Below are 23,379 nucleotides of genomic sequence, written 5' to 3'. Positions count from 1 at the left end.
CCCCGCGGGAAGCGGCGGCCCCGGCGCGCAGGGCCGCGGAGCGCCCCCGCCCCCCGCGCCGCTCCCCCTTTGAAAACTGATCTTTGGCTCTTCGCGTGAAAGTGATTTGAATTTGGCTCGGCGGCGCTCTGCGCAGGCGTCCAGCTGCTGGCATGCTGGCTCCTTGCAAAGCAGCTGTTTTGGGTTTGAAATTCCAACATGGCAGAGGCTGCAGTCAGTCTTCCCTTCAAAAACTTGGAATGATTTCAAATCATAGGCACCTTCACTTAACCCGAGCCCCCATTCATCAGCAAACACATCGGATCGATGCTACTCTAACCTATCGGGTTCTTGTACCAAATCTCCAGGTAAGAGGATTTATTTTTTTTTTTCCTAGTCTTCCTACCATCGTTTTTAATTTTATTTAATCTTGAAGCTCTCCGAGACAGCCGCGTATTTATTTTTTTTAATCGCCCGCTCGCGCCCTAAATATTTTGCCTAATTCGCAGTCGATTTCTGATACTAAATACTCCGGTCTGCTTTCCTAATCGTAGTCTGGAAAGTACAGATATACAATCGCAGTGCATGGTTTTTCCTCCTTGATCATTGCCAACAATAGTAGGCAGATTAAGAGTTCGCGATTGCAAGCTCCTTCCCCACCTCCTCCTCCTCCTAATTGGATTTATTTTTAAGTTGCATGAAAAATAATAAACTGCAGGTAACGCGGGGATGGACTTTGAGGCAACTAACTTCTGAGCAAATAAGTGCAAATAAGAATCTCGCAAAACAAAAGTTAGGTTTAAATTGCTGTGTCTTGGCTGGGGGGGGGTTACGAATATGTCAGAGGAGCTGTTGCAGTAAAATGTAAGCACATCATCTTGGAGGGGGTACAGCGTGGTGGGCGTATTGTTGGCTCGGAAGGGAGAGAAAGATGTATAATTTAATGGTATATACAATCCACTGATCCTATTACTATCCTCCCTGGAGCTCTTGTTAGTTTCAATGGGAGTGAGTGAAATTGACATGGACTTGCATTCCTGGTCATGTGCTTTTTTTCCCCCTTTCTTTCTTCTCTTGTGATCTGAGATCCCCTTTTTGTTGATGTTGCTTTCCCACTTAATTATATGCATGTAGGTTAAATGAATACCTGACGAAAGGGCCCACGTTTCAAGGCAGTGACATTTGATAGCTGAGAGGAAAAGTGGCTTTAATGAAAAGCAACCTTTGGAATTCCTGCTTGTGAAAAATCCAATTCAGCTTTTTGTGCTGCCAGCAAGAAATGATCAGTAGCACCAGTGTTTATGGTATGTCCGTTTTGGGATCTACTTCCTTTGCATCTAAATAGCAAAGACAAATTTAAATAGCATGATAATGCACCGAGGACTCTGCATGCAAATATTTTGTAATAAATACCTAATGTTTAATAGTATATTTTCACTTGTGTATATATAAGCATTTTTTTTCTCTTGCTATCATTTGTTTATAATTTCTGCTTTGATTATAGCATTAGTTTTGTCCATTGTATTGATCTCAGTTGTAAAACCTAAAGTTGCATGTTACTAGCAGTGCACTATAGACACCACTGAACTCCAATGGTATGTAAATTAGTAAAACTCAGTGACTGGAGAAGGGAGAAATGCGTATCAATGAATATATACACCTATACGTCTATATACTCGTACATACATGCCTAAAATGCATCTTTTCCTTTTGCAAACTGGTAATTTTTGAATATTTAGTTGAACTCCAGCTGCTTTTCCCTCTCTTACTTTCAGCATAATTGTCTGCTGGAGGTTTTAACTGATGTGGGGTGGGGGAATGTTTTGCATGTAAACAAACAAAATTACTGTTGCAGCCAAATGTTTAATACTGTTTAATAAGTGGTATTTTATGCTCAGTTTAAAAGTGACTGTTTCTCACTGCTCTGCTCTCAATGTGTAACAGAATGAAATAATCAGGTGCTGAAACTGGCTTCATTTTAACGGTCACTTTCCAGCCCCCCACGCCACCCCCTCCTCCAAAAAAGTCAGATAAAATGGAGCATGGGGAATTTCAATAGATCTCCTTGTGGTGCAGTAGATACACCTCTAGGTATGCAATTAAGGCTAAGGAACTAACAACAGAAGTGACTATTAGTCTGTTTTGTGCAACCAAAAAAGGGTATGTTCACTTTTAATTGCATGAGATAGCAACAAATAAGGATGGAGAGAGACCCTAGAAGAGAGAGCAAGTGTGTGTGTGTGTGTGTGTTTGGGATAAGGGGGAGGTCTGGCGTGTGTGGCTGATGATCTCTCGTAATAACATATCTGAATGCAAGAAAGAAATTGAGAGAGCAGTTGCACAATGCACACTCCTATTTTGGTGCTGTAGGTGACTATATTGCTAAACATATCCTGGGTGCTATATGATGGGAACGCTCTGATTGCATTTTGCATTTAGAACTTGTTGACTTTGAAGCGATCAATAAGGCGACTGTTTATTTTAGATGCACATAATTTGCCCTGAGAAATGTTTTAAGGAGGAGAGCGAGCAAGCGAGAGCGGAACATTTTTTTTTTTTTTTTTTTTCCTAGAGCTGTTGGAGCGAATGTGATTGCCAGATGGGAGATTTCCCTCTGTGATGTTAAAGCTGTAATATATATTCAGAGCAGATTGGACTGCTGCTTGTGATGAGGAGGATATTACATTTATAAATTTTAAATCGGGAATCGGACAGTATGCTGAGAGCTGAAATTGGATGGTGTGGACATTTTGGACTGTTAAATGCGATTCTCAGATAATAATAATAATTATAGTAGCAGTAATATATATATGTGTGTGTAATAAACACGATACTGTTAGGCAGCCTAATATATTCTATGATATTTAGGTATATATTTCCAAATATGATTTCTCCTCTCTTGCCCCCCTTCCCTAAAATGTTAGGGATTAGAAGTGGTTGGGGGTGGGTAGGTGGGTTAAAAGCTCATTCTTAGGAGAAATCAAACATAACCAGGTTCCTGTCTGAGGAAAAGTTTTGCTAGAATTCTTGTTGCGGATACACCTCTTTCTGAGTTTTTGTTTTGCCCATGTATGTGGCCTGACAGTGCCACAATCCTGAAAGGCTGGAAAGTGGGAACTAGTCACACTCGAGCAGCTCTGCTGTTGCAAATTAAAAGTGTGTTGTGGTCAGGAAATGAAAGCTACAATGTCTCTTTTGAACAAGTCGTTTATCAAGAGAAACATCTATCAAGCAGTGACTTGTCACATTGATCCTCTAAAAGTTAGGTCCGAAGTGGAAGCTGCTTTGATGTTTTTGATGCCAAATTTATAAAATTGAAAAAGCTGGAGAGAGTAGGATGGATTTGCACTTTAAAATGACTCTGCTCTGGGCGTGACAAAATCATCAAGTATCTGTGATACAGAGCTGGTAAACCAAGGAGTCACTGGATCTTCTGCCTAATTTTTATTTTATTGAAACTTTAGCTTTTCCACACGGGCATCTCTCTCTATACTTTTAAAGATCCTCTCTGTATGCTTGTGCATTATTTCATCAGGGATATTTTCTTGCTTAAGAATACATCTGTTGCTTCCAAAATGAACCTTTTTCTGTTGTTTTTGTAATGGTATTTATAGAGTTCAGCTTGAGAAGGCAATTTCAGGGTTTTTTTCTTCTCATCTGTCTTGTTTCTTCTCTGTATTTGTAATCTCAGCTTCCACCTTTCCTCCCCATGAAGCAAAGTTTCTTTTACTGCCAAAGTAATGTTTGTTGCAAGTAAGGTACATTTGAAGATATCTGTTTGCACAGCTTAAAACATGTTAAGAGTCCTGTTAAGTGTGTCTTCCCCTTCTTATCCTCTTTTTGTTTCCATTTTTGACATATGAACCACACTTTCATTCTCAACAGAAGCAGTTATTTCAAATTAAATATAAAGTTTAGCTTTCAAGTAAAAAAAAAAAAAAGACCAAACCAAAGCCTAAACTGATCTTTTGTCTGTACTTATTTTCTACCATTTGAATTGTGTAGCAACTTTTTAGAAAAGTTTTTCATTTTGCATGAAGTTTGTGTTTGGATTATCAAGGAATCCCTTTGATGAAAGAGTGGTTTGGTATTTGTTGTTGGGGGTTCTTTTTTCTCTTTTTTCTTTTTCTTTTTCTTTTTCTTTTTCTTTTTCTTTTTCTTTTTCTTTTTCTTTTTCTTTTTCTTTTTCTTTTTCTTTTTCTTTTTCTTTTTCTAAGGTGAGTGAAATCTTCCTTAAAGCAGGATGCTTTGACTTTTTTTTCTTCAGTGTCATAAATGAGACTAATACTGCTTATGGATACTTGATAGAGACCCATTTGCAAATAGGCAGCTAACAGCAGCGTGGTGGGAGTTTTGGTGAGTGTTATACTTGCTAATTAATCATGTTTGAAATGAAGGAATCATAGCATGGTAATAAAGGCTCATTGTTGTTTGATGTTTGTAACAGGATGTGACTCCTACATGAATCTGGTGGGTTTGAGGTTTTTGTCGTTATTTCCCCTCCTTCATAGTAAGATACGTTCAGTACTCGATCAAATTGTTTTTATTTATTGCAACATCTGTGAAAGCACAGGGACATTTGCTGCTTCTTTATATTAGAAATATGAAGATTGTATTGTTATTGATATCTTCATCACAGGGAAAAAATGACAGTCTTATGTCATTAGCTGTTCTTTAAGACTTAATTTGTTTCAGCAGAGCCAAATTTTTTTCATGTTTTTTTTCCCTGGATATAAAAAAACTGCTACTCTTTTTCTTATAATTGGTAAAATGGCACTTCTTGAACTTTTGTGCCATACTTGCTTACGCATATGTAGTTAGGGATAGCAACTGGAAATATATTCCATAGTAGTTTGTATACTAGCCCTTTAAAAATTAAATTGTAAAACACTTGGACAGTGTTTTTGTTTCCTTGTTTTGGTTTTTAATATGCCTCTTATCAGATGTGTCATCTTTAGGCTTTATTGTTCACCTTTCAATTAATAACTACCATATACAATAGAGAGAGATGTGATAATCTTTTTCAGACTGCAAAGCTTTAGTTTCAAAATTTAGTTAATTAATTAAGGCTATTTTATGCTGCATGAACGAGGTTTGAAGTGTGCTTTTGTTTAGATGTTCTCCTTTTTTAAAATGTAATTCTTAGAGGAAAATTATTCTACACGGTTCCTGTCAATATGTTTGTTCAATGCATGCATACAAGCAGCATTGAGTATAATGACTGATCTTCCTGTAGTCTTAATCATCAATTAATAGGCTTATCTGCTTGTTAGGCGTGGGTTTAATGGTACAGAATCAGCATGAGATCTGTGTGTATGAAACACTTGTATGTTGTTTATAACAGACTGAGTTTTGATCTAGCATTCCCAGATCTAATAATAGAAATATTTGGCTCCTTGCCCTCAATCAATATATCCCTTAAGAGAACAAACTTCACATAATACTTTCATAAAGTGCCAGATGTATTGATACCGAGTTGATAAATTTAATTACTGGGGGTTTACATTGATTCATTGATTTTATGATTGGAGGAAATTGTTCTGCAGACATTTCTGAAGTATTGAGGAATATTGTATGTCAATAAAGCTTGATTAATTGATCAATCAGCACTTTTTTCTCCTCCTTGGTTATTGATAAGAAAAAGCATAAAAATAACTGTAAAAAGAATTTGGGATAAACTAATTAGAAATTCTCGTGTGTTATTAACAGAGCAGATGAGAAGCAAAGCACTAGGCATGTGAAAAAAAATCAACTTTGAAGTAGAATTGTGCATATTGGGCCCAATCCTTAGCTGGTGTAAAATAGTTTACTTTAAAGAGCTACAGTAATTTACAGCTCCCAGAATCTAGCCCCGTGTTTGTTTTGAGGTTTTTTTAGTGGCTTTTTTCTTTCTTTTTTTTTTTTTTTTTTTTTTAATTGCCATTCTTTGGCTTATTGGAAGCTGTTTTAAATCAGATATTATGGGCTACCAGAATATATGGAATTTTAGATAAGCATCTGATCCAAAATGAACAGTACAGCTATAAAAGTAATTTGAAGAGCTGTAAATTCAGGATTGCATATCCCTGATATTGTTGCAGAGTATTAAACTCTCGCTGCTAGAGATGCTATCCTCTAAGTGAAAACTTATCTTCTGGGAAAGATCACTTCAGGTAACTCTAGGCTGGGAAAAGGCCTGGAGTTTTTTTGGTTGCTAAAATAATAACAAAAAATTTCCAATACATAGAATTAGTTATAGGGATATTTTCCAGGTGAAAAACCTTCCTGGAGTACTTTGCTCCATTTCTGTGAGGCATGTGACCTTTTCACCCTATGTCAATGATATTTTTATAGAGTGTGTGAGAAATGCGAACATAAAGAAAATTCCTTATGATGATTCAATTTTTCTTTTTTCTTAAAAAAAAAAAGAAGAAAAAAAGAAAAATCTCTGAATCTCAAACCAACTTATACATCTTCCTTAGTGAAACTGTATTCCTTTAAAGGATGATAGCTAATACAGAAGAACAGAGAAAATCCACTTGCAGTATGTTACCATAGGTTTCACAAATACAATCTTATCCTTCAAGGAGCAGAGAGTCCCAGACTGTAATGGAGGTCAAAGGAAACCTAAGGCTTTCAGTCCTTTAATAATTGTACCTGCCACCCCCCGATCATCATGTTAAAGAGAATGCGTGTATATGTATTATGTTTCTTAGAAGATAATTTGTATTTTCACCAACCTACTAAATGCAAGTGGATTTCACTACTACTGCTTCTAAATACCTGTTGATGTTGGTCTCACCGTATGACAAGTGAGGGTAAAATGGAAAAAGAAATAGTTGGTCAATGTCGTTTACCAAAGTCTTGAGAAACTGGGGGTGAGATTTGGTTTTGAGAGGTCAGTTTGAGAATGGGAAGAATACTAGAAAGTGTAATCTGCAGGGAGCACTACTCATTTAGAGCATACGAAGATGAGTGCAGTGATGAAAATGCGGAGTCTGTGCCTCCCTTTTGCTGAGTTATATTGCTAAAAGCTATCGGCACACACAGTGTGGTAATAACAATATTGTATGTCTGTTCCTATAGTGCTAGTAACGGTACCTGTCAAACATATCATAATACTGAACTATCTGTTTAATCATATAAGCAACACTCCTTACTACAATGGCTATTGTATTTGTACAATAGAAAGAACAGCCATGCGTTATTGTATTTAAATAATGGAATAAAACTTTGTTCCTTAAACCATTTTTTTTTTTTTTTGCGTATGGAAAAAAGTTTCACCTGTCTCAGCTATAATTAAAAATAATGCAACTATAGATGTCTGTCATGTCACTGTCTGATTTTTTTTTAATTTTTTTTTGTAATTGTCTATTAAGTGTGTGGTCTGATGTGCCATGAAACACTGAAATAGCAATTACCAGTCATATTATTTAACTGTTACTGAGAAACTATTTTCTCAGTTTTTTTAAATTATAGTGCATCTACTGCTAGTATGTTGTTAGTTAAATTTAAAATATCCTGAAAGTGATGTGGACAAAAATGCTGAGATTATTTTTGATGCAATAGCAAACTTCGGTGATGCATGTCCGTTTTTGCTCCAGGTTCCTTGAAATCACATATTGCTTGGACTTTTTGTTATCTGTTTTTAACCCTTTCGTATTCTACTTTTAATGTGTCATGTACTCTTTGTTAAAGCATATAGTTAATTTTCTGTATATGAATTGATCAATGCATGAAGATGTACGCTACAATTTATTTTGTGTGATATTTTTGAATGTGTGCATGTGTCAAGCTGGTTATAGATTGGTGATGATAAATTGGTTTCAGTAATCTGTATCTTATTTGCATTAATACTTTAGCAGTAAGAGCATACTGTGGTCAAACTTCATGATCTAAGATAGCTGTCTCACATCTAATTAAGCAGGGTCTGAATGAATGATTCTGTGCTATGGGTCATAATTAAACTTTTTGTTTCTCATCTTTAGTGTGATAAAATACTTAAGGGACACATGAATGCATGTTTGTGTAAATCCTCCTAATCTGAATGGTATTTGCAAGTGAATATTGAAAGGAGATGGGAGAAGGGGCTGGACCTGGTGGGTTACGGGAGTTTGTGGCAGGAATGTATCTTCACGCTCTTATTCAAGGTTTGGTGGGGTTTTTTAGTTTGTGGTTTGTGGTTTGGTTTTTTTTGCTTGATTTAGAACAACTGCTATTTGCTTTTTAATATGGTGGAAATAGTGTCCCTGTTTTCCTCTGAGACGTTTTTCCCCTTCTGTCTCCTACATTCTAGCATACAAGCAAGTCATTAATAAAAAAGCATTTATACAGTGAGCTTGAATTATCACTTAATAAACCTATTAGAACTGTACTGCCGCAAAGATATTCCTAGACAGTACAACAGATGTTACCGGGTGTGTATTTCTTCTGGAGACATGGTGAGGGAGAGAGGCAACAATTACTTTATATATTACTGAGTGACAGCAGAGGGTGGATGGGAATAATAAAATTATATGCAGAAATTATTAATCCCCAACAATAGTATCAATATTGACATTTAAAATATAATGAACTGACAGCCCTGCTATACAAACTTCTGTGATAGCTGTGCTTCCAGATGAAAAGTAGCTATTTATATACCTTACAGATCAGTGTGGTCATGTTGAAAGTATGAACTTACTCATCACAGATTCTGAGAAAGTGCAGGTTAACGTCCTCTGTCTTCTTTAGACCTGTCTGATTACTTCAGCCTCCTGTGTTGACACAGAGAAAGAAACAGCTAGATTCTATGCTGGAAGAATAAGGTTTGCAAGCACTGACTGATATAAGGTATCCCATTGTGATACCTAAACCAAATTTTAAAAAATCAAGCATCCTTTTCAAGTAAAACTTGAGAAACATAGAAAGGAACAGCAAAGATGTATCTGAACACACTTGAAGGTGCACCATTTACTTTCAAAAGAGATCTTTCCCATCGCTCGTGGATAGCTCCACCATGAAGAGCGATATCAAAAGATCTCAGAAAAGTAACTATTCTTTTATGTCTTTGGGAACTCAGATGCTTACAAGATTGTTTCTGAGAAGGAAAAGAATTGATCCTATTTTCAGTCCCTTGTTGCTGGCATTTGTGGACCACATCACTATATACAGTATTGTAGAAATACACTCTCAGTATATGAATGCAATTCTGTTTCCTCTTGCAGCTCTAAAAGAATAATGCAATGTTGGTATGCAAACCCAATTTGGACAATATGTTTTTAAGAATTCTTTCTTACGCTCTTTACAATTGTTATATTTAATGTACATATGGAGTTTGCTGAAGATCTTTAAACCTAATTGATAGATCATCTGAATGATTAAAACAGAGAAATTCAAATTTAAAATAGTGTCAATTGGTTTTTGTGGAAGTAGTATAAGGCTTAAGGTCACCTGTGATAATTTGTGAACTGGATATCCTTATTCAGTCAGAAAATTGCTGGGTTTAAACTAGCGAGATTCACTTATTTTTAATATGGAAGGAGACTGTAGATTTGCTAACTCTTCAGCTGAACATACACATAATTTACAAAATTAAGTGGGTTTGTGTTTACTAGTTTTAGATCTGCAGCTTTATAGTAACTACCTATCTATGCTGGTGCTGTATTGAACATACTATAAATGCGCAAGTACTCAATTTTAAAGACAGTAATTTTCCATGTCTTATAGGATTTCTGATAATTCTTTATTTCTTACTCTTTGCCTTCAGTAAAAGCTGAAATAAATAGATTTTGGAAAATGTTCATGCGGCAATTAACCTTTTTTAATCATTCATTTTCATTTTGTTGTTTGACTTTTATTAATTTCATTTCATACTCCTGTCCTGTGTAGGACTGTTATGTCCTGTTATACTACGACACTGGTGTATTTTTTTGCTTTCAGTTTAAAAAATTTAGTGGTAACGTTAATGTAGCTGATACCATGGTAGTCCTATCAAGAAATTTAATTTATTATTCAGATTAATGTTAGTGTTGGTAGAGAGCTAAAACTGAAAGTCAGTAAATCCTATGTAACGAAGGGTACGAAGCACTTCTCATTATTTGGCCCCTAGCGTTTGTCAATGCAACAGTCATATCAAAGGCACACCTTAATATGCAGAGAATCTCTTTGTTGAGACACATAGTTAAGTAGGTTTGAGAGGCTTTTGTTTTAAGTTTGGTTGTTTGGGTTTTTTTGTAAGTTGGATGTAGGTATCTCATCATGTTCTTATAGAGACTGTGAATAACCAGCACCTTAATGAAGGACATTTTTAAAAAGTTTTCACTGGTTAGAAATGTTGAAAGAATTATGATGTAATATTTCTTCCATCACCAAGCAGATTATCTGTATGGTACAGAATAACAGACAAACTGACACTAGTATTCGTTTGGGGTAATAATATTCACCACTCATTAAGGAAAGATGTTTTGTTATTGAGTAATTAGCAAACACACTTCTTCCTCGCCCCCCACCCACCCCAAGATGTCAGCTGTTTAGAGATAGTAGAAGTCGGTGCTTTCATTCATGACAAGGAAGTCGGTTTTAGCTAAAGTTGCTATTTCTTTCTGTTTCGGAGCTGCTACAACAGCTGCAGTTTGAGCTTGAAGGCTCTGAGTGGCTGAGATAACATCACGAATTGTATTGCATCTCAGCAAGTGCAATTCAGGTTTCCACTTTTGGGTGCTCAGTTATCAGAGGCGCTCACTCCTGGCAATTTGTATTGACTTTGGGTATGCAGGTGTGCAACAAATCTTGCAAGCCAGGTGATGGGTGTTATAAGGAATTTCCCCAAATAATGGTAGGCATTAGCTTTATTTGTGCTTCTTAAGCGCAACAATCTCCCTCTTGAGGTATTAATGCTGTATGATAGAGTAAATAGGGCTTTTTATTTTTCCTGGTGGTTGTAAGAACACATTTTTAACTCATAAAAATATGCTTGTTACGAAAATGTATAATGTATGACTCATTTGTGATTTTGGATGGAGGAAACTTTAAAATCAATTTGTTACTTTGTAAATGTTCCAAAGAGCAAAATGCAAAGTAGATGATGCTGTTCTAATTGCAAAACCTCCCTTAGTTACCTTCTCCCTCCTCCTGATCCTCTTCTCCCTTCCCCCTCCCCCCCACGGCTTTTTTAAACAATTATGGGCATTGTGCTCCTTAATGGTGCATAGTTACTGTAAAGATAGATGTCCTCAAATAATGAGTTTCTAATAATAATCAGAGGGAGTTAGATTAAACTGGTTTTGTATAGAAATCCTACAGTGTGAAAAAGTACACCTAAAATCCTGAGATATATTTACAGGAGCTAAGCCTATTTACAGAGGACTAACCCAATTTTGTATCTGTGCATGTGTGTGGGGAGGGGGGAGTAGAGGCGTATGTTTGTATGTGCCTGTGTTTTTTTCCACCCGCTTTAAAGACTTCGGAAGATTATTTTTTTTTAGTACAGATTTCTGTTTTGCTTTCTGATAACAGAATATGTTTTAAAATCACAACATACTAATTACCTTCTGTGTTTACAATGGAAAGCTTGCATCCCTTCAAATGACTTTTAGCCATGCTCTTCTTTCTATTATTTCCTCCCCCCGTCTTTTTTTTTTCCCCCTATGAGACTTATTCTGTTAGATTTGTTGCTTTCTTCCTTGTTCAAAAGTTGTGAAGGGAAGTAAATGAAAGTGCTAAGTACAGTAATAGATAATTGTTACTTTGAAGAGTTGTTACTATATTGGCTAGGAAAAATATTTTTTCTTACAGGTACTGGATCAGCAAGGCTGATAAATAAAAATAAACAGAGAAAAATAGCTTAACTTATGGTTTAGAAATACATATGCCATTTAAACGGAAACAAACCTCCAAATCTCCCACATACCTTTTGGGGTTTGGTGAACAAAAGCTTGCTTGTACGCTCCAAATTCCCCTGGGCCTCAATTTGCAATACCATTATTTAAGCCTGGCTGATATAAACCCATTGCAGAGAAATAGAAGCTCTCCTTCCTGGCTTTTCAAAGCCGTTCTGTGTCCCCCTCTCTCTGCCTACCCACATCCCCCAGCCTCCCCACCCTGCTCCCAGCCTCTCGGTCTTACCCTTCCACTGTGAAACTCTTTTGTATTTGAAATATAGTAAATGTAGAAATACTGTGCTTCTAAAACACAGAGAAGCACCATTCTGCTGTCTTACTGACATCTCTACCAACACACATGTATTTCTATCTTCTGACTAAGATCAAGGCTATAATGACTTTAATATCTGTTGTGTCCTCTACCAGGTGACCTGCAGTCTTTCATTGTAAAGATAAGAGACTCTGATATAATAAGTTATTTCTTCTCTAAGTCTGATCTTATAGAAAATACTAACCATAAACTGAGGAGAAACTTGTGCCCACTTATTATGCTCCTGGGGTGCCAGGCTCTCTGGATATCTGCTCGTGGGTACAGTACTGGTATTGTTGGATCCTTGGCTGGAAGCTGTTCTGGAGTAGAACTGGGTTTGGGTGTAATCCCTAGCAGCTAACAGTAAATAGGGGAATCACTCTAGCTTGATGAGGCACTGAGCACTACAGCTGTATTTATTTTGCTGCTAATAAAATGGCAGTCTAGTTTGTCATTAAGAAGCTTGTATTTTTGAAATAGCAATTGAGGTGCAGTTTTGAGGCAGTACCTGTTAGTGGGAAGAGCTAAGAAATAGATGCCGAATGTGGGTGGAAGGATGGTGAGTAATACAAGCCTTGGCACGGCACCTGCCAGAAGTGAGCTGGATTTTTGATTTATTTTTTTTCTTCCCTGCTCTAGTTTTGAAAGGTGCAAGGTATTCTGATAAGCAGAAGGGAAAAAACAAAGAGAAAAATACTTCCAAGCAAATCATTATACCATATCTCAATGACTGTGCTCCACACTTAGATTTAATTAGAAGACAACTGCACTGGAAAACTGGTCATTTTAGTCATAGTTAACGACTGGTTCTCTCCTACCCCCAATCAGAACCGATTATATTCTGTGCTGTTTAATGTAATTTCTACAAGAAAATTAAGTATGAATAGGCATGATAGTATTGTGTAGTTGCAATTATGAGGTTTTCATTAATGATGTTAATTTATCATTTAACTATCCTTTTAGAGGTGGAAATAACTAGTTTCTTTGTGGTGTCTCCTTTTACTGTATATACCAACCAGTATAAAATTGGGGTATTTTGTAAATACTGTAAGTGAAAGACTGTGACTAGATAGCTATTAATATGTTCATTATGTAGTAAAAAGACAGTGAAAGAAATGAAACCTCAAACATCCATGTTTCTTATAGGATAACTGCTTTCAGGAGGGATTTCTTTTATGTTGTAATATAATTTACTAGTGTACGGTTTCTAAAGCGCTCGATTTCAGGCAAGCTAGTTTGTTTCCTAGTTAACTGTAGTAAAACTTACTTGCTGTCAGTAGTGAGATAAAAAGGATAAAAATCATGTACAGTTTAAGAAAAAAAAAATCCATTTGCATTTGTGCACCAAATTTCACTTTGTGATATGCTTGTTGGGCTGAGCTATTGAGTGCTCTGTGGGCTGTATTTCAACTAGTGTATGATTGACTAGGTATATTAGAGCTTTTTACCTACTGCCAATGCAAAATTTGACCCTGTTTTTACCCTCAGATGTTTTTGCCTTTAAAAAGATCCACACTTTATGAGTACAAAGGTGGGTGGTAAGAAAATTTATTGTTGTTATTTGCAGGGTGTGGCTCCATGTTAGAGTAAGAGTAACCTGAATCTGAACTGATGCTGAATAGATTTCTTTTTTCTTTTTTTATTCCAAAGCCCAACTGTGGGAGTTGATATATCATCTTAAAATTTCAAATCTACATTTTATGCACTATGCCAAAACACCCATGAGCTCATTAAGCAAAGACTTTTTCAATTATATCTTGTGTTTATGCATGTATTTATACTTGACAGGAATCCTTTAGAGGTTTGTATTAATACTTACAGTGTCTTGGAGTACATAAAATATGCTTAAAAAAATAAAAAGAGTAAGCATTGCTTACAGATCTAGTTCTGTTAGTCTCCTCTGTTTTTCAGTAGTTGCTGAAAAGTTCCTTGGCCAGACATCCAGCCTCTAGAGGGCACGCCAGTAACCTCCTCTGCCAGACCCTCACTTCCACAACCATCTGCAGGAAGTTTTAACGCTGGCTCCTACAAAGAGAATTCCATTTGTGTTGCACAATGAAATCTCTGTGTGTATTCCTCGTTATTCCTGAAGTTTTGATACAATAACTGATTTTCTTTCCTTTTCTTTTCTTTTTCTAGTTTTTAATCTGGTGGAAGGCTTTTGTATTTGTTATGCTTTTTGCTTGCCTTTTTTGGTTTTGTTTTTGTTTTTTTTCTCCAGTGGTGATCTTTATGAAAGTGAAGACTCAAATCCAATCTGGTATAACCATGTAGCTCATTTAAAGTAATTTCTTCACCTGGTAGAAATCTTTCTTTAGGTATACACTGCTTTTTACTACAGTAAAGGCTACAGAAGCCAGTGCACAGTATTTGAGACCTGCAAAATTAGCTACTAAAATTTATTATGTACTAAAATCTAGATAATAAATAATTCAGGTGGGATTAAACCCAGTTAACCCTACTACAGTCACCTAGGTTCAATTGCTCGACCCTTTTCTCTCAGGAAATGCCATATTGCGGTTTTTTGTTCTCCTATGGGCTATTGTTACTAACATTGATATTTATGTGCAGTCATACTTGTTCTCCAGCTCAAATGTTTGAGCATGGTTCTCTACTCCAATATATCACCATTAGAAATCAGAGGGTTTCCAATAATTCAAATGAATCTGATAGCCTTCTTCAAGTTTTCCTTAGGTCTATTGAAGTAAAACAAAAGAGCAAGTACTCTTGAGCTTGGTACAATAAATTAAGACATGCCCCAGTTCATAGTTTAGTTTTGGTCTAAGAGTGTGAGTATGTTTAGGGAGAAATATATATTTAAGAAAACTTTTTCGCACAGAGTGTCTTTACCAAGTATACAACCTTTCCTAAAAGTGTACTGGATTAACTTGGGCACTCTCTGCTTGAGCTTTTTTTAATATTTTGCTGGCTTGTATTGGAACATGGTTGGCACATGTAGACTTTAGAAGGAGGAAAAGTATCTCCTGCTAATGACTTCATTAAGTCCTCGGAGTAGTTGAACAGGTAGGCCTGTTACTCAGGGCAAACCTTCCTTTTTAATAAAATGAATACAGCATTTTAGCTGCACATTTATTGTTGAACCATGAAGCTTAACTGCATTGTTGAGTTTCTACTTTTCTGTACAATATAAGGAGAAGAAAAAGAATCCAGCAAAAGTTAAAGGGGTTGGTTTTGTTTATTTTGTAGGTCACCTGACCTATAATCAGGAGATCTATGCTCAATTCCCTTTTAGCTTTCCGTTTAAAAAAAATTAAAAAGCTGTTTGGTATACAAAGTGTATGGTATCTCCTTTGTGGGTGATACTGGGCCAAATTTTGTTGGGGGAGTTCTACAGTAACCCATGAGCAGTTTGGAAGATTTATTTAGTATGTTCCTAGATTGATGCAAGTCCGTATGCAAAGTTTTCCATCGCCTTGAAATGTCAAAGAGTTTTTGTCAGTCTAAGGATAATTGCAGTTTACAGAGATGCACGGGGAAAAAATTCTCAGACAGACACAATCTGTGAAAGTGCTAGGTCATACTTTTTATGCCTTGACCACCTGTGGCCAATGGATAGTTAACTTACTGGAGAAATAATGGTGACATCGTTTTGTGATTCATCTAATCCACTTTTTCCCAAGGGGCTGAGACAGTCACTGGTGTGTCACTTCAACCTTGGCATGCACCCAGGTTGCAAACTTGTTTCTTTGCTCGGTGTTGGAGCTGTACAGTAAACCGCCCAACATACAGAAACCTCAATAAAAAAGGATGTGTAACACCTGGAGGGCAGCATGGTTAACCCCTTTACAAACCTAATCTCTGCAGGGTTAGGGGTACTCTTAGGATAAGCTTTACCTGTCATGGGAAAGGGTTGGAAATACAGTTAGGATATCTGGTCAGTCTTAAATAACCAAGTTTTTTGATGACAGAGTTTGTTTACAATCAGAGACTGTCCCAGCTATTCTGCCTGGGAGAGAGTAATCTTTTTTTCCTAACTGACAGTAAAGGATTGGTATCATCCAAGCATATCCCTTATTGTTGTCCTCCAAACCCCAATATCCTGGAGCTTTCCCTTTCACCCTGTCAAATGGGTGGCTTTTTTAGCTTGTCCTGAAAGCCAAAAAAAAATCAGGCTGTGTTGAAATGAGTTGGGGGAAGCAAGCCCTAGGGCCAGAAACATCCCTGTGAGATACATGGTACCTGTGGTCCCTCCTGGGTGCCAGTGGGGTTGCCTACTGGAGGTCTCTGCCCAAATCACCCATGGCATCATGGTGGCAGGCAGAGCAAACTGACTCTCAGATGGATCAAACTAGCAGGAACAAGTGAATATCCTGTGAATGTATTGATACAGCTTATAGGATTATTTTTTAAGTTGTTTTGTGGGAAAAATAATTCAAAATTAATTTTGATTGGAAGTATTAAAGCACTGAGCAACTCAAATGTAAGCTGAATTGATGGTCTCCATTTTCTGTTGCTGAAAGGGTATGGGTCCAGTCTTTGGTCCGAATTAGTGTGAATGTTGTCCTTGTGGTGCAACGTTGTATCTCTTAAACCTAGGTGGGGGGAGAAAATAGCAAAGGATTTTTTTTTCCTCCTGGACAAGTGAAAGCAAGAGCAAAGTCATTTTAGAATTCAGGCTCCAAATTTCTCTTTAAACCATTTTTAATAGAAACAGTAAGTTATAAATCATCTAAGCAATTACCTGAACACAGAAGGAGTGGGGCCCAGCCTGGGCTTCGGCCCCAGATGTTTCTGGACTACAATAATAGCCCAGCCCAGATATTTACAGCTTAATTTCTGTTCATGTGCACTTGTCCATAAATGGTTCCTTTTCCATTTCCAGTTCAACAACTGAACCACTTATAGCAGAGAGTGATTTAAACTTGAATGATGGCAAAATGTGAATAGAGACAATTTACCTTTGGAAACTTTAAAGTCCATTTCCAATATTTAAAATGTAAGGTAACTCTTGAGCAGTGAATGATTGATCAGTAAGTGCCCTCTTTCAAATGTCGTATTCTTTATTTTTTTGTCTATATATGTGTATAAAATCTGATTTTTTTTTTTTTTTTAATTTTTATTTTGCTTGGCTTTGCTGCAGTTTGGAGCAGATACCCTTTCCCCCCCCTCCCCCTGCCTTTTAATGCTGTGCTATCTAGCAGTACTTGCATTCCAAGCCAGTGTATCTAACCTCCCTCCTCTCCCCATTCCTGTGCTCCTCACTGCTCCTCCCAACCAGCCCCATTGCTTGAAACTAAACAAATTGAAAATAATGATTGGTAACCATCTGCTGTGCTGAAATTCCACGTACAGCAGTTAACTCCATTTTACAAAACAACTTCAATCTAGTGAATTATAGTGCAGTACTTGGTGGCAGCAGATAGCAACAAGCAGTTTCTGAGTTCCTCCAGACAAAGCAGTTCACATAGGGAGTGTTACGCACAGTCACTTGGTGGTGTTGGCGTGGGGTGAGGGAATACTTTGGCCGTCTGACAGTTCAGAGTAATGCATTTGAAATTAGAAGGAATCTAGTCACTGCCTAATTGTTTAATCCGATTAAAATAGAGGCCCATCCAGAAAACTGTGCAGACAAACGATCTTGCAAACTTGCTCCCCTTAGTTTGGTTTTCTGTTTCTGCAGCTGCAGCGCAAAGTGATGAGTACCATGTTTGGCTTTCGGTCACTTTCATGGGTGTTTCGGGGCGTCCAATGAAAACCTTAACCAAAAATTAGATTGTGTAGCTCGTCAAAGTGTATTGAAGAACAATAATTATTCACAGAGTTTCTATTGAAGAAACTCTTTCATTGATGCAGAACTGTGGCAAGAAACACTCTAGTGACAGACTGCCAAACAGCAAATATTCAAATAGCAACAGACTGTGATGTAATATTAATATAGGTACCATTATCATCTGTGTTTTTAATTCAATTTCAGTTATTTGAGCTTAGGTTTTGATCGTGTGTAAAGAAAGTTGCTTAAAATGGGCAGTATATTGAGTTCAAAGGACCCATACAGTTCATAAATTCTCCGGTGTCTACTGGATTTTTCATCAGGGAGACTTCCAATAAAAATGATCTATTTTAGAAATAATATTGTTTAGTAGGTTGAAATGTGGTGTAATAAAATTAGACCTTCAGTCTTCTAAAGTTACTACTTAGATGGCACCCTTGGGATGGTAAAATGGCTGTATAAGCAGATGAATCAGACAGTTTCACTGATGGATACATTTGTCAGTCTCTGTTACAGATATAATATATTCTTATATCTGTAATCCTGACACTGTTACATCCAAATGAAATCAACATGAGGTTGTCATCTTTAAGCAAATATGTTAAGTGTTGTCTTTTGTGCTTTGGATTTGAAAGAAAGGGGCCCAAGGGAGCCAGCATCATGCAAATGGAACAAATCCCATTTCTTCTGAGCTGTGCTGTTTCCCCCTTCATGGCAGCTGGCTGTGTTATCTTTGTGTGTTTCTCTGAGTGCTGACAATTCTTTCAGTGATCTAAGTTAGGGCACATTAGAAAGTGGAAGCAGCTGTCTGTCGTTATACTGAGAGACGTGTTTGCTCTACTGCAAAGATGAAGGACCATGAATCCTTGACACACTCTCTCCCCCCTCCCCCTTTACTTTCCAACATGATCAACATTCAGACGCACAGATTGTCTGCTTGGACAGTTTTTTGTTCTGACTGACAGCATCTGGCATAGACAAATTTAAAAATACATAGCATGCCATGCTTGGAATTGGAACATCCCTTCTTTATTAATCTTCTCATTTAAACCATTCATTTACATTTCAAGAAAGGTTACAGCTTGATATGGTTGAAACATTTATTTTAAATGAATAACCTCCTAATGAAATACCTTGAATGAGCACCAAACAGTCAGTGTTCATTAAAAATTACACCTGATTAGTATGGCCTTGGAACTGTTGCGAAGACATAAGATTTCCCCATTGTCTCAAGCCATAATAAAAAGAAGAAAAAAAAAATGTTTAGCATGTGTGAGTGTTTGTAATTTTTTTTTTTTTTTACCACGGAGCTAAATGATAATGGTGTTTTCACTTGCAACCCCCCATCATTTTCAAGAGTACCATGTTGTAAAGCAGTAGCCTTTAAAATGCTATTTCTCTCATTAAATCTGGTTTTGCTGGAACAATACATGTGAAGGAAACGCCTAAATAGTGTTTTGTTTTGTTTTATTCTGCTAGGGCATTTATGATTTGAGAGACAAGATGCTTTATATATATTTATCTACCGAGAAGTATTCATGTTTGTATACAATACTTTGCTAGTAAAATATAACTGAGATGGTGGACCACCCGCTAAAATGTTTATGCACGTGCACATGCACATATGCACACGCATATTCTGTGCACTCTCGTCTTCATGATCCAGGTTAGTAATGCAGACATGCTTGTCTAGCATTTATGTAAAAATAATATGAAAATTGGCTGTACCAGTCAGAATATGGACTTTAAGTCCAGAAAGAGAGGAAGAAAAACCTCTTCTTGTATTAGGTATTTTAGACGCTTTGTATCACTGTGGATTGCAGCTTTAACTACTTGCAGTACAGAAAAAAATATCTTCCAGACAGGGGGGTGGGGTGGGGGGGTGGAACACCCAGTATTATAATAAAACAGAGGACTGTTCAAGTACTTGGCAGTAAATATGTAAAACAAGTATCTTAGCTTATTTGGAGAGGAAAGAGATGCTGTAGCAGACAGGCTCAATTAACAATTGTAAGCAGGAGAGGACTTGTATTCCTTCGGTAAATGTAGGAGACGTCATTTGCTTTAGGATAAATTCTGACAAATTTCAGATAGACATAAAGGCTGGAATAAACATGACAAAAGATTTTCAGTTTTACATCAAGCATTTTGTATTTGCAATGGCCACTTAAATTTTTTTTCTCAGTGAATAGATTTCTTTTTTATTAATGTTTTCCTGAATAATATATTTTTAAATTAATTGACTGTGAAACAAGCATTTTGGGACAATAAGAATTTTAATACAGGCTTGAAATATCATTTATGATTTTTAAAAAATTCTCTTAGTAATGCCTAATCTATTTTTCTTTTTCTGGACGAAGCACTAAGATGATAAGTTTTCAGCAAAGGTTTTACTGTGCTAGTTATGTGTAATCATAAAAGTGAAATCAAATTTTATTTTAAATGAATTCACATTTTTTCCCCTCACAAACTGTTCTATTTATGTGATAAACTTCTATTTTGATTTTTTTTTTTTTTTAATGACTAGTTATAAAGGCTTGTACAGATATGCATCTGTAAGCAAACTGGGAATCGGTTAGAGAACACAATTCCCTGGAGTAAAAAGCAAGGTTTAGCAGTAATGCTTTTAATCTGGACTTGTAGAGGATTCGGGAGCATCCATAGATCTGCTTCAGTAATTACCATACCCCAAGTGGCACTGGAAGAGACATTTGCCTAAAAACTTGATGTCTTCATTACACTGTTTACATTTTAATTAGAAACATGAAAATTAGTGATTCATACAGACAACTATAGTTTAAGTGGGTTTGCTCACCATCCAATAAATCATAGAGGGGAAAAAAAATAAAGGGGGGCGGGAGGAGGAAAAAAAAAAAAAGACAACCCCACAACCTTGTTTGCCAGCAACAAACACTCTCAAATCTTACAGTTGTAATAAACAGTTTACTAGGAATCATTCATGGTAATAATGTGCTAGCATTAGAAGCTGGTTAAAATGTGGTTTTTATTTTATCAGAGATGAAATTTCCACGTAAATTAGCGAACGTAATTTTAAAGGTAAAGCTACTTGGACACAGTAATACATACATCTTTCACATACATGTATAGGATATACATATATAGCCCCTGTGTGTGCACATATATATATATTTATATAGAATTGTAGCTCTATTAAGCAGAAGAATTGGTGCAGGAATATTTTGGCACTGCTGAGCACTACGTATGGCCGCAGAGAAGCCAGTTTAGCCTGTTTCAGTACGTCTCAGTAAATGTGTGTAAACATTTGTATAGCCGCACGGAGAGATGTATATATACAGATACACACGTGCACGCACACAGAGACAAGGAAAGATGTGTTGATAATTTCCCCCTGAATTTTGCATGTACCTGTCAGCGGCAGCGGCCTAAAACCACTCCGTCCAGGAGTGATGGGGAGAAGCAGCGGTGCCTGTCAGTGTCCCTGCCTGAGTCAGCAGCATGTCCAGTGCCTGCGCCGGGCGACAGTCACTCATCCAGCCCAGCCCTCCCGGGGGGCCGCCGGCCTCCCCCGCACCGAGGAGAATGACCCTTCTGTCTGGCACGCTCAAGATCCCGAATCGCACCGCATCGGTGTGCGAGTTCAAATCCCTACTCCTAAAGGCAGAGCTGGGATTCCAGCTAATGACTCAGAGATACAGAGGGTCAATGCACGGGTGATCTGGAGTACTGAGCCATCGCGCCAGCTTAGTTGTACTTTTTTTTTTTTTTTTTTTTTATTCCCCCCCCTCCATAACTCACTGTCTTACCTTCTGCATTTCCGTCCCCATTCCCTTATGATAAAAGCGATGAATAGCAAAATTGTTATTCTTCCTCTAAGAATACTTTATGGGTCGTATTCCTTCAGATTTCAGTTTGGTCCACTTGATTTTAAAAAAATGTTTTGCTTGGGGGGGGCATGGGGGAATTGTTTTCTACACTGTTAACTTCGTGTTGCGTTAGTTCCATATAGGCTGTTTTGGGCATTCTGCAAATAATACATGGATAACTAATTTCTTTGAATAAGAGAGTGAGCATCAGTAGCAATAAGTAAAAACCCATTGGTTTAATATTTATGTCTTGTTCTGTAACCAAAAATAAGGAAGTTTCCTTTTCCCTTGCTTTTTATTGGATTTTTTTTTGTTGGGATCCTTAAGATTTGTAGAATAATCTTTTTCCAGAGCTCTCATTCTGCATTCTGCTATTTTCTTTATATATATATGTATGAAAATTTATGTAAATATTTATAATTCTTCCTGCGTACCTCAGATTTTTAGACAGTACATGATACACATAAGAATAAGTATTTTATAAAGATGTTTCACATCTGCCAATAAGTATCATATTTTTGTTCTTTCATCATTCAAGTGGTATCTCTGAGCCAGAGAATAAGTAAACCCAGGTATATCTTGTGGCTGTTTTAATGCTTTATGTAAGCATTTCACATGCCAAAAATAGTCAATAGTGTCTCTTTTTAGCATTTGTTTTAATGTTAAAATAATGTTTCAGTTTATGTCAAAAACTTTCATTTAATCTGAAGATTTGTTTTCCTTTTTCTTAATTTAAGTTTTTATCAAAAGTTATTAGTATTGTCTCTAATTCCTGGTAATTTGGCAGCTCTGCAATGGAGCAACTTGGGTGCACGCTTTGTAGTGCGATTGACTTAGTGACAGTACTCTGTCTTCATTTGTTCTGCTGCTTCTTTTTTCTTTTTCCTTTTCTTTTTTTTTTTTTTTTTTTCTAACCCGTCTTTTTGGGTCTAGGCATGTTATAAATGTGACTAAACAGAACTGTCTACATCTGCAAAGACAGAAACATGCTGCTTGCTTGTACGTACTGCAAAATTCTAATAGTTTTGTGCTATCTGTTAAATTCAGTGTGCTTTTTGCATTGTGGCATGGAACAGTTGTGCTGTGAGGGAAGCTGGCTGCCTGCCAGCCATCGACTATGAAATCCCAGGTACCCGAGAGCTTATCAGTTCTTTTGCTTTGTAAAAGAAAAAGTGATGAAAATGTTGGTAAACTGCCATGAAGGTTTAAGGCTGCTGGAATAAGGAGCCGTGTAATCAGATTGGAAAATGGAGCTTGAGATTCTCTGCATGGGAAGCAGTCGCCTGTGGACCTACCGAGATGCTGTGCAAGTGCCCGAGCTGACCACTTTGTTAGCAAATCAGCTTGTTTGCTGCAGCAGCAGGGTGGAATAGGCTGGTCCTTGTGATGGTATGTAACACAAGTAATATCTCTTGCCTTGCACAATGTAATCAGCTTGCAATTAGCTCACTCTACATTAACCTTCTTGATATTTTTCCCTTTTGTAAGACTGTGCACTTTAAACAATTAACTATAGAAAGTAATCCTTCAAGCAAATCAAAGCAATCCTTTAATTTTATCACCCTGCTGAAAAAGTATCAGGTGGTCAACTGGTCTTCATCAGCTGCTGGAAATTCTCAGGCTCACTGTAGCGTGGAGAGGTTCTTTAACCCATTCACATTTAGAAAAATGTCA

General features: G+C 36.9%; 1 protein-coding gene across 1 annotated transcript in view; it reads left to right on the top strand.

Annotated features, from left to right (window-relative positions):
- Positions 1–214: 214 nt before the first annotated feature.
- Positions 215–23,379, top strand: part of FIGN (fidgetin) — a 103,668-nt gene continuing 80,503 nt past the window's right edge. The window contains exons 1-2 of the mRNA XM_014954743.1: positions 215–347; positions 1,114–1,283. Of these exons, the coding sequence (XP_014810229.1) occupies positions 1,259–1,283 (25 nt within the window). The 5' untranslated portion in view covers positions 215–347; positions 1,114–1,258. The remainder of the gene's footprint in view (positions 348–1,113; positions 1,284–23,379) is intronic.

Source organism: Calidris pugnax, unplaced genomic scaffold (genome assembly GCF_001431845.1).
Source record: "Calidris pugnax isolate Ruff unplaced genomic scaffold, ASM143184v1 scaffold103, whole genome shotgun sequence".
Taxonomy (NCBI): Eukaryota; Metazoa; Chordata; class Aves; order Charadriiformes; family Scolopacidae; genus Calidris; species Calidris pugnax.
This window is presented reverse-complemented; position numbering and strand designations above follow the sequence as displayed.